Below are 12,581 nucleotides of genomic sequence, written 5' to 3'. Positions count from 1 at the left end.
CTTCCCCATCCTTTAAATGTTGAAATTCCCTCCTTTTCTTTTTATTCTATATACTTCCTTGGGTTATCTCATTCACTCCCATTAATTTCATTTACCATTTACATGTTTACAATTCCCAGGTCTATTTATCCAGAATACACTTTTTTTCTGAGCTTCAAACTCGGATTATCTCCAGCCGTCTTTGAAATATTTCCAACTTGATGTTCCACAGGCCCTTCATTCTTAACATGTCTCAAACTGAATTAATCAGTCTTGTCATAACCCAAAATTTGTTTTCCCACTTTCTTAGGTCAGATTCTCTAAAAGCTGAGCCTGAGATGGGAATTCTTGTTCAAATTACTCATTGAAAGAATGCTCTCAAGAGAAAGGGAGTGGAATGCAGAATAAGGCAGTTAAAGGGAGAGGCATGCAGGATAAGGCAGAAGTCAAAGCTCGGCAAGTATGTGATCTCAGCTTGAGACTAGCTTCACTATGATCCTATGGGAGAAATACTGCCACACAAGTTATACCATGAGTTCCCCTTTGAGGCTAGGGAGTTGAACTTTTGTACCACTCCCAGTCAGTCAGTCATTACCTGGGATCTGTGGGTGGGCTCTAACATTTCAAGTAAGATAGCTCCCCTTTGAGTTGGGCTCTAGGACAATTTTCAAGAGAATGGAGCAACTGTGAATGATCAGCTAACATTTACAGCAGCTGGGAGATGCACGGTAAAGGGAATATGGGTGGGGTACTAACATATTCACTACTAAACCTCCTGAATTCCTTATATTGAGGTATATCACAGCCATCTATCCAGGAATCCAAGAAGAAATCTAGAAGTAATCATGTAACGCTTTTCTCTCTCATCCCCCATTAAATAGTAATAATAATAGATAACAATTGTTTAGTGCCCATAATATTAATTTTAAATTCTATAGTAGAGTTCTCAAAGCTGCACAGGATGTGGCTCCTGTCTATCTTTCCAGCCTTGTGCCTCATATTCTTTCCCTTACACTGTGTTCTGGCTACCCTAAACCTGTTGCAGTTTCCTCAGCATAACACGCTCTTCCTCTTGGGTGCCCTGCCCCCTGCCACCATGTTACCTTCATGCGGTCAGCTCTTACTTCCGTTTCATGATGGTTCAGATGTTACCTCCTCAGGCAAGCCTTCTCTGACCGCCAAGGCTGAATTAAACACTTCCCATCTGAGCTCCACTAGCATCCTGCTCTCCCTTTGATAGGACCTCCTTTCACATGGAAATGCGTCAGTCAGTTTGTGTGTCTATCACCTCTCTTCGAACGTGAGCCCTGTCAGGGCACTGATTTCAGTTTGTTTATCTTTGCATCACTAGCATGCAGTCCAATGCCTTGGACATTGTTGGGACACCCTAAATGTTTCTCATGTTAGTGAAAAAAATGAACGGATGCGAAGGCAAAATGTTGTCCAAATTCTAAATATTTCTTCTGAAACAAATTTTATGAGCTTTGGCTTGATGTTTATAGAAGCTATTTATTTTAATAGATGCTGCCTAGATGAATATTCACAGAAAGACAATCTATTCCACTTCTTACTGTACTAACCTTTTTAGTATTCCTAGGTCACTGAGCTCCACTCTGTCAGAGTCCCTAAAGAAACAGGAAGAAGGCCCCAACTCCAACTGAGACAGAACAGCTGTGACTCTCTTCTCTCCCTCTGTTTCCAGATGAAGGACCTGCGTCATGAGAATATTAACCCTTTGGTGGGCTTCTTCTATGATTCGGGGGTATTTGCCATTGTGACAGAATTCTGTTCCCGAAGGAGCCTGGAAGACATACTGATGAATCAGGATGTGAAACTAGATTGGATGTTTAAATCATCACTCCTGCTGGATCTCATCAAGGTTAATGGAAAGACTGAAAATCCAAGATTTTCCCCATAGATTAAAGCTTCAATATTTGGGGATGTTTTATTTTCCTTCGGTCATTTTCCTTGGATCACCCTCCACCTTCCTTCCCCGTGTTGGCCCCCACCTCTTCTCACAGCACCTTTGTTATTTGTTTTATATATCTGTTATAAGGTCCTGATAAAGAAAAAATTTGTTTGTTCCCCCCACTACCAATTTGAGGGCCAGATTTATCTGTACTTCCTATAGCCATTGGGCTTCTCAGGTGGCTCAGTGGGTAAAGAATCTGCCTCCAGTACAGGAGACGCAAGAGATGTGAGTTTGACCCATGGGTGGAGAGTATCCCCGGAGAAGGGCATGGCATTCCATTTCAGTATTCTTACTGGGAGAACCGGACAGAGGAGCCTGGTGGGTTACAGTCCATGGGGTCGCAAAGAGTCAGATATGACTGAAGCGACTGAGCATGCACGCCTGTAGCCATTGCGCACTCTTCTGCCTTAAGCACTCCTCTTCCATCCCATTTGTCTGCTTTCTGGATGTGGGGATAGGCTCATTCCCGGGCTCTTTAGTTCTACTTAGTCCCATTTCCTGGCTTTCACCTTCTAAAAGGTGGTTCAGGTTAGAAATAGGTGATAGGTCTTTACATTGGTCTATGACATAGTTATAGATGTGGAACTCAGCATGACCAGAGAGCCAAAAAGACCATTGATTCTCTCAGGCATCACTTCCATTCTCAGAGGCCAGGACTGTTAACAGCCAGTGGGGTTCACAAATGGGTCCATGTGTGCAATTCAGTGGAATCCATGAAATCCCTGGAATGATATGAAAATCGTGTCTATGTGCACCTGTAGTGAGCTGATCTGGATAATCAATGACTGGTTGAGCTTTCTGTATGTTAATCAGAGTCTTGACCCTTGTATTGTGGCCTAACCCTTTTTAAGGTAGCTTTATAGACATTATCTTGTTTCAGTTTTGCATAAAAGAATTGTGATTAGCCTCCTTTTATGGAGGCTCTGAGAAGCAAAATGAGGGTTTTTTTTAATATAGTGTCTACCACACATAGTAGGTTCTCAGTAAATATTTATCAACCACCTATTAAGTGACAGAGCTGATAATATAATTTAAATCTCCTAATTCCTATTCTAATACTTTGTCCACTCACTCCGTAAGCAAAGTCCCATGAGTTAAGGGAGAGTCCTCTAAATGAGTCCTCTGAGGCCCATGATGAATGAAACCCAAGCGTCTTGGGAGAAATCTCACCTACTGTAGACTCTGCTTGGAAGTACTGGGGACTACAGAATTTCCAGGGTGCAAGATGTAAAGTGTACAAATGCAAAGGAGTGTCAAGTTGCAAAATAGAGACAGATATTGAAAAGGACTCAGCATAAACAATCCTGAGATTACTGCTCTAGAATATGGGTGAATTTGTATTTGAATGATTAAAGTCATCTGAAAAAGTCCCAGTACATCACATTTGAATGTCATATAAGATTGCCAAACAAACTGCGTAGTTTTCGGCTTTCTTTTTTATTGTCTATTTTAAATTATAAAGACATATAAAATAAATTGCATATATTTTATATACTTATATTTTTTATGAAAGTTATATATTTTATATGTTATGAACATAAAACAATTCTATTTATAAAAATAATGTATTCAATTAAATTTGAAAGTCAAATGATATAAATATATATGGGAAAAGTATTGACAATTACTCAACCCTCTTTCATATCCTCCCTCCAACTTCATCACTGCTGATCACAGTTTGGTGATTAGGCTTGCAATTCATTTTGTGTGTATTCACATACATTATAGATTTTGTTTGCTCTTTAAAATACATACTGTCACATAGTTCTGCAACTTCCTCTTTTTTCACTTACTTTGTGACTTAGATATGGTTCCCTATTAGTACATACAGGTTTGTCTTATTATTTTTTTAGCTGTTGCAAAATATTTCATAGTTTGGATGTACCACAGTTTGGACATCCCTTCTTGATAGCTGTTGATTGTATATCCAATTATATAATATAAAGCAGAGATGCAAAGAACATTCTTGTGTGTGTCTCCTTGTGTACATGTGCAAGCATTTGACGAAGTAAAATTCCCAGGTCACAGGGTATGTATGCATATACTTTCAATTTTGATTGCTGTTTCCAAATTACCCACTCAAAAGGCTGTGTCAGTTTCCATTCCTACCAGTAGTGGATGAGAGTTGGGCTAGACCTTTGGGGGGACAATCAGAATCTTCCATTTCTTGGCAATTATATGTGTATAGAGCCATCCTGTGTTTGAAATGTCAATAAATCTTGCCATAACATACAGTTCTTTACATCCACAAAATATGATTCTTCATCAAAGTGTAAAATTTTAGCACTAAAAGGGACCTGGAAACAATTCTTGCTGTCAAAAGTTTTGCTTTGCCTGCATATAAGAGAAAAAAGCTGAATTCCAGAACATAGTAGCTGTGAACAATCTCAGAAAGTGGCTCCAAAAGCACAAAACAGTTAAATAAGCTGCTAAATAAATCTTGTTTGTATCATCTGCAGGGCATGAAGTACTTACACCACAGAGAGTTTGCTCATGGGAGGCTGAAGTCTCGGAACTGTGTGGTGGATGGGCGTTTTGTACTCAAAGTGACAGATTATGGCTTTAATGACATCTTGGAAACGCTAAGACTCTCCCAAGAGGAACCTTCTGCAGAAGGTAAGCAATGTATTGTACCCTTGTGACGCGCACAAGGTACTCCGAAGTTCACATGAGAGCATGCCTTGGATTAAAGCCTCAGGCTGATTCAACTCCTCACTTTTGTTGAAAATCAGCCTCATTTCCAAGCCAAAGGAGTTGAATGAAATCTGCAGGCCGTAATCTCCACACAGCCCAACCTTCTGAACAAAGCCAGTGCAATAATGTTGAATTCCTGCTGGGGCAGGATTAGGTTATATTGTCTGGAGACCCCAGGTGTCCCTGGAGGAACTTGCTGAGTGCTAGGCACACAGTAGGTGCTCAATAAATACTTGTCAGATTGAATGGAAGGTAATTTGGTAGTTGGACTCCCACAAAGCCCGTTCTGGAATGGGATGTCACTAAAGCCTACCCTCGCTGTCTCTGTTTAGAGAGAAGAAGCAAGGAGGGGGCCCCCCAGCAAGTAAATGCTCCATGGGTTGTGTGGGATGGCGTCAGACGGAACTATGGCCTTCTAGGAAATCAGTAGGCATGGCTGTAATGCCCATATTGTGTTTTTGTCTTCTATTTGGTGCACCCTTGGCAGCACCAGACAATGCCTGTAGGGGTCATAACAGATCAAACAAACAGGAGAAATCTGAGACTTCAGGGCTTGGGAGTGAGTGAGTGAGAGCTAGGTGGGAATGAACTGATGGAAAGGAAAAAGGAAGGAAGAGAAAGACGTAAGGAGAGAAAATGAATAGGGTTAAATAAATATAGGAAAGTAGCACATTAAATGTTTTAAGCAGTATTGCAAGGGGGAAGAGGGGAAATAATGACACAAAAATGGAAAAGCAGACAACCCAAAAGAGACAGAGAGAGATTCAAAATGACAACATATGCTCGTATTCTTAAAAGAATCTTTGGTGTTAAAACTTTTAAAATTGCTGACTTTATAGGAGAAATGAAGACTGAAGGACACACAGTGACACATGCACAGATAGAGACACAGTCCAGTCATCAGTGACATCATTTTTGTGCTTAATAAAGCCAGTGGAATATGAACCTTTAGGGAGTCATCTGGTCCAACTCACCCATTTTACAAATGAGATAACTGAGTCTTAAGATTTGCTCAAATCGTGCACCTACTTAGCAATATCAGTTCAGATCTTCTGAAGACTAGCTCCTATACCCAGCTAAATGAAAACATTGAATAACAATTTCCTCTTTCTCTGACCATCAGTGCTTTAAAGGACTTGAAGCTCTTGGTAATCACAATAGAAACATGTGCTATTGTCTTTCTTTATGTCTCTCTCTGTCTCTGTCTCTTCTTCCCTCTCTTTCTCTCTGTGGACCTGTTCTTGTTGACAACTGAATCCTATGGTTATTATCTGGCTAATCCTAATTTGAAATCTTGGAGTAGTTGCCCGGTGTTAGGACTAGGATGTTTGGATGACAGCTGCTGAGTGGGAAGTACTTATCTTCCTGTCAAAATTACTCACCTATAAAATGAAACACAATGTCCAGCTTCCTAGAATTCCATTCAACTCACAGGTTGACAACTTTCAAACTTAAGAAACTCTAGTTTTAGAGTAAGGACAGGGTACCTGCAGTGGTTTTTTTTGTTTGTTTGTTTTTGTTTTTTTGGTGTACTGTGTCTGTCTCTTTCCCTGTTTCTCCCTCTTACACTTTCATTCCATTCTCCAAATTGCAAGGGCAATCTGGATGCTCAATCCATTCTCCACACACTGAAGCCAGAGGGAGTTTCCTAAACTGCAAATCTGATCATGTTACAGTTGTGCCAAAACTCATTGAATGGCTTCCCATTGCTCTTAGGATAAAGTTCAAACTCCTTTACATGGCTTACAAGTCCTTCGTGGTTTGGCATGAGGACCTCTCATGCTTAACCACTGTCCCTATATTCCAGCAGTGCTGACTGCCTTCCAGTTGTTTATTTGCACTAGGTTCTCTCTTACTTCCAGAACTTTACATATACCTTGTTCATTGCTTGGAACACTCTTCCCTTCCCACTGTTACCCACTCATCTGAGTCTGGCTAAATTCTACTCCTTCCAGAAGGCTCAATTGATTCAAGAGGCTTCTTATGATTCCTTAGGCTTGGTGAAATTATCCTCTTTATGATCCTTTAAGGCATTGAACTTTGTTTTAATACCACACTTTGTTGGTAATACATGTTTAATTAGCTGTCTTCTCTCCCTCCCTAAACTATGTCTTGCGAAGGCAAGAAATAAGTTTGCCTCCCACAGTGCCTTTCACCGTACCTGGTGGAATAAATGTTTGTTGAATCAATGAATGAAAGAAATAAAGAAACTTGCTGCGCTCTACCTTAGATGACAGGGCTAATCGAATCTTACGATTGGAAGGTCTTGTAGATCGTCTGGCTCAATTTCTGTTTTACAGATGGGGAAGCCAAGGTTTAGGAAGGTGAGCTGATTAGTGACCCAGTTGAAATTGTGAACCCAGGATTCTTGACTTTTGCTCTGTGTTCTCTTGTATCGCATCACTGGCTCTCCAAGGTTGATTTTATCATCATAGCAGGGCTAAGAGTTAGCCCTGGTTCCAGTAAACACAAAACAAGCCAAAATGATTTTTTTTTTTTCCTGAGAGTTCAAGTCTAATGGTAGGCAGTGGCTCTTACTGGGCTCTGGAATGGGAAGGGGGAGATGGGGGCATGTTGTAAGTGTATTCATTACTGCCTACTCTCAATTACATAAGTATAGTGCAGAAAAAGCATTTTAGCCATTAGCAACATACATGTAAGTGCTCTCTGAAAATAGTTTGGTAATGATTATATTTAATCACCCAGCTTTTTAACCGAGAGTTGTGTCCTCTTTTCCCTTCTTGTGCTGTTAAGTGTGCAGAGGGAGAGGATGCCAGGAACAAGCAGCTGCATACCATTTTCCCTGCCCCCCCCCCCCCAACAAACATGCCTGAAATCCCATGGTCAGTAATGTATTCCTTTGACTAAAGTATTATTCGGTCTTTTCAGTTTTATTTGCAAGCATCAGTTCACCTAGGCAAGGTGACTGATGGGCAAAACACTCCAGGAGTGGGCAGGGGAATTGGGGGACAAAGGCTGGGGACACCTGGAAGACAAAATGAGATGAGTATGTGCTTGGGGTAAGGCTAGAATTTCCTGGACCACCATTTAGATCAGAATGGGCTCCAAATAAGAATTTCCAGGGTGAGTTTCTCTTTCCTGGGTTTCAGCAACAAACCAAAATAATCTGATCTTTTATCCTCCTCCCTGCTTCCTAGGGCCTTGTCCTTTGGGCTCTCTTCCCAATACCCCAAATTTGACAAGCTGAAAAGTTAGCCAGTGTTTTTCCCCGCCACCCCCACCCTCAACAGACAGTCTTCTCCAGCCTCCCTGTCTGGTTGTCAACCTGTTGTTTATTCCACCTCTCTCCCGCGGAGGAGCGCCCTGTCCCTTCCTTGTCCATTTTAACCTTCGTATATAGCTCGGTCCTCATCCTGCTGCTGTCACCCCTTGCACCTCACCTCTGGCTCTTACTGTAATAATTTCCTAGCTGGTTTCCCTGATTCCAGCCTCTCTCCTCCTTCAATCCAGTTTGTGCAGGTTGCCAGATTAATCTTCGCGAACACAACTTTCATCAAATCCCTCTCCAGCTCCAGCACCCCTACTGCCTTTTGTATTCACTCCAAATGCCTTCATTTGGCTCTCGGGGCCTCTCACCTCCTGCCCTCATTCTTCCAGCCACCCTCCCTCCCCACTTCATCAACCTCATTTCTCATTTCTCATTATTCCTTAACAGAGCCCTTCTCTTCAGCCAAGCTAATCTGCTTATCATCACTCCCATCCACAATTTGCTCCTTTCTATCTCTTGTTCTTTTGCACGCACTGTTCTTTCTCCCTGCAAAGCCCTTACCCTCTCAGCTCTAGGAAACTGCATCCTTGACCTTCTTAACAAGCTCCTTTAAGATTTAACTTTTCCAGGAAGCCTTCCTGGAATAATTTGATCCGCTCAGTTTTTTTTTTTTTTTTTATTAGCTCGAATCTCATGGAATTGCCAATATTGAACCATTTTTTGAGCTACAGAAGTAGCAATTTCACATTGTTCAATGTAAAACATTCCCATTTTAATCAGTATTTCTTTATATATTGCTTAAGGAAACTTGCCCCCAAATTTCTGAGTCTCTGATTGCCATAACTCTTTGAAAGCAGCATGTGTGTATGTGCTAGGTCTCTTCAGTCATGTCCGACTCTGTGCAGCCCTATGGTCTGTAGTTTGCCAGGCTCCTCGGTCCATGGGATTCTCCAGGTAAGAATATAGGAGGTGGATTGCCATGCCATCCAAGGGATCTTTCTGACCCAGGGATCAAACCTGAGTCTCATAACTCCTGCATTGGTAGTCAGGTTCTTTACCACTAGCATCACCTGCAGAGATTATATTTTTTTAATGGGTGCTTAATATTGGCTTTTAATAGATTTCCTTCCTTACATTATAGAGCTTCCCAGGTGGCTCAGTGGTAAAGAATCTGCCTGCCAATGCAGGAGCCACAGGAGACATGGGTTCAATCCCTGGGTTAGGAAGATCCCTTGGAAAAGGAAATGGCAACCAACTCCAGTATTCTTGCCTGGGAAATCCTGTGGACAGCTGAGCCTGATGGGCTATAGCCCGTGGGGTCACAAAGAGTCAGATATGACTGAGTGACTATGCACACACTGTACAGTGGCCCACATCGCCATCTCTGTTGTATTGTAGTTAGGGGTACACATGTGTGTCTTGCCAACTGGTCTGTGAACTCTGCAAGGGCAAAGCCAAGGTCCAATTCATCTCTGCCGCTGCCCCATCCCTAGCACAGTGCCTCATACATAGTAAGTCCTCAGTAAAGAATTGTGGAACTGAGCTGAAGGAATTGCTGCACGCTTTTGCTCTGCAAGGAACAGAGGAGGCTTGGGGATCTTCTAATCTTCAGTTAAGACCTGGAGAAATCAACTTGTGAATCCCCGAGCCCCAGCACATTCAAATTACCAGACACATGTAGATCTCAGCACACAGCAAATCCATGGCAACCAGTCTGGCAGTGTATTCGCCTTTCCCTGGCAGCTGGCCAACTGCTACTTGCAGGCTCAACAGAGCAAGAAAGCCAGCACCAGATAGTTTTTCTATTTCGAGCTTCTGTGCCCTTCCCCACACCTCTGCTGTGTCTGCCTGTATGCTCCTGGGGTGGGGAAAGTAGTATGCTTTTGCTGTGAGTAATTCCTAGATTCATAGATTCAGACCCTGGGGGCGGGAGGGCAGCACTAGCATGCCAGTCTGTCTTAATAAAAATATAAAGCAGTCAATAAAACAGCACCCTTGGAGCCCTTGAGGGCATTGCAAATGCTGTCAGTTAATTCTCCCTGGATTCATTACACAATGCTTTCTTTTCAGAGTTGCTGTGGACAGCCCCTGAACTGTTGAGAGCCCCGAGGGGCAGCAGGTTACGTTCTTTTGCAGGAGACGTCTATAGCTTTGCCATCATCATGCAGGAAGTGATGGTCCGGGACACCCCATTCTGCATGATGGATCTACCTGCCAAAGGTAAGCAGGAGATGTGAAAAAGGTACCAGGACCCCACCATGATCCAGGTCGTCAGGCCAACCTAGGCTGTTGTGATTTGCCAAAAGAGTGAACACGATCCTGTGTCTGTGCTAACTGCCTGCTGGTCTGCAAGCAGCCTGTGCTGTGCGCAGGTGGCACTTGGAGCCAGAATGCTTTAGGCATTTGGAAGGAATTCCCCCCACCCGAGAAGCTGGTCCTTTTCTGAACTATGACATAAGCCAAGAGCCCACAGGACTTTTATGTTAGCTTTTTTTTTTTTTTTTAACAGCCCCCTACCATTCCTTTCAGATACCCCCTGCCAGAGATTTCAGTGCCCCCTCCATGATGCTCCTGGATGTCAGAATCCTCCCGTTTCCTTGTGACCTGCCATAGTCTTTCATCCTTATCTCCCATCAGAATCTTTGGCTACCAGGCAAAAGTTTGAGGGGAAACAGGATGCTGACATATTCTAAAAGTATGAACTGACTAGATATTAAGTAATTAGGAATGGAAAAATAGTAAGTTTATTAGTGGAGGACCCTGCTGACACTGCTTTAACCAAGTGATCAAGGAATATCAACATCATGTCTCCCCTGCCATAATGCACTGAGAAGGGCACAGTACCACCCTTGTGGTCTTCTTGCCCCCAAATGCATAACCTCAGTCTTACCATGAGAAAACATCAGACATAGCCCAACTGAGAGGCATTCTGACTGGCCAGTACTCATCAGAAGTGTCAAAGTCATGAAAGACAAGGAAAGAATGGGGAACCATCACAAACTGGAGGAGACTGAGACAGAACAATGAAATATGATATGGATGTTGAATTGGGTTGTGAAACCAAAAAAAGGATATTAGGGGGAAAATAATGAAATTCAAATAAAGACTCTAGATTAGTAATAAGCATTGTACTGATATTAACTTCCTCTGTACTGTGATTTTATAAGTTGCTAACATTAGGGGGAGGCTGAGTAAAGGAGATATAGGCAATTATTGTACTTTTAGTTTTTTACAAATTTTCTGGAAGTCTAAATGTATTTCAAAATACAAGATTTTAAAATGCAAAATCAAACCAAACCTAAAATACTTAGTAGTGTTTTGCCCCACTCAAAGCTTTATTTCTACTTAAACCCCCTCCCCAACAGTTCCTCATCACAAGTTAAATGAAGCCCAGTCTCCTCACATAAGACGCACAATCTGGTCCCTAGCTGCGTCTCTAGGCTTATCTTCTATCATTCTTCATACTCCAGCTAAGCTATGTGACTGGCAGTGCCTTGAAATCACCACCATCTCTCCCACCTTGGTGCCTCCACATGTGTTGCCTGTGCCTTCTCCCCACCTTGTCTCATTCAACTCACGTCACCTTCATTGGGAAACCTTCTCTGACCTTTTAAGTGTGGGATGGATGTCCCTTCTGTGCTCTCCTGTACGTATGCCTGCTAGAGCACTTATATCACTGGTCCTTGTTTATCTTTCCAATTGAACTGTGAGCTCCTCAAGGACATGAACCATCTGGGCCTAAGGACAGAGGTGACCTAGTTCACTTGTCAGTATTCTGACACAGGGACAAGGGAACTTGATGGTATTCTGAGAAAGAGACTCCCTGTACTAGTGAGTTGGGTGGGGAAGTTGCACTTCATAGGGTCAGTTTCCGTGGAATTTATTGCACTGGGGCCAGGGTGAGAGATACGAAGGAGAAACCATCACCATATGGGCCAGCCTGAGTTAGCAGAGCAGAAGGTGTCATGTTACAAGGAGCAGAGGCAACAACTGAAATTCTTTCATGAAGACTAGGTGATACTTCTTATGTAGTATAAAGCCATACTGCTGGAGGGTTTTAGCCAAGGCAAAGGTAGGAAAGACACGCTGGTGGTGCCAGCAAGGTTTGGTTCATGATGAGGATGTGAGAGTCAAGGGTGTGAAGAGGGGACTAGGGATAAGAAATGAGCTGAAGAGATAGTCAGGGCTTGGATTTTATTCTGTGGGTAATAAAAATCCATAAAGAGATTTCAAGCAAAAAAACGACATGGCCAAATTCATGTTTTCAGAATGGTTTGGAGAAGGCTAGGCTGGAAGCAGAGAGACCATGCAAAGTCTGATACATAGTAAATGTTCCACTCAGAGTGGAAGTCAAGTGCTAGCAGCCAGGAGGATCCCAATGAGGCCCTGAATGATTTAATGGTGATCTTAATTCCCTTCCCCTAGAGACCAGGCAGGGCCCATAACCTGGGCCTTCAGTGGGGGCTCATTGGGTCTACTGTGGGGATTGAAAGGCTTAGATATTTGGGGGTGGGTGAAAGGAGCCAGATCATTGAAGCAATGGATAAATAACAAGGTCCTACTGTATAGCACAGGCTTCCCTGGCAGCTCAGTGGTAAAGAATCTGCCTGCCAGTGCAGGAGATTTGATCTCTGTGGATTTGATCCATGTGTCAGGAAGATACCCTGGAGAAGGGAATGGCAACCCACTCCAGTATCTTGCCTGAAG

At 42.7% G+C, this 12,581-nt stretch overlaps 1 protein-coding gene across 1 annotated transcript in view; it reads left to right on the top strand.

Annotated features, from left to right (window-relative positions):
• Positions 1–12,581, top strand: part of GUCY2F (guanylate cyclase 2F, retinal) — a 92,659-nt gene that overhangs the window by 56,341 nt on the left and 23,737 nt on the right. The window contains exons 8-10 of the mRNA XM_019955606.2: positions 1,682–1,858; positions 4,411–4,567; positions 9,945–10,094. Coding sequence (XP_019811165.2) covers positions 1,682–1,858; positions 4,411–4,567; positions 9,945–10,094 — 484 coding nt within the window. The remainder of the gene's footprint in view (positions 1–1,681; positions 1,859–4,410; positions 4,568–9,944; positions 10,095–12,581) is intronic.

The sequence above is a fragment of the Bos indicus genome, chromosome X, assembly GCF_029378745.1.
Source record: "Bos indicus isolate NIAB-ARS_2022 breed Sahiwal x Tharparkar chromosome X, NIAB-ARS_B.indTharparkar_mat_pri_1.0, whole genome shotgun sequence".
In the NCBI taxonomy this organism is placed as follows: Eukaryota; Metazoa; Chordata; class Mammalia; order Artiodactyla; family Bovidae; genus Bos; species Bos indicus.
Note: the sequence above shows the minus strand (reverse complement) of the source record. Positions and strands in the feature narration are given on the sequence as shown.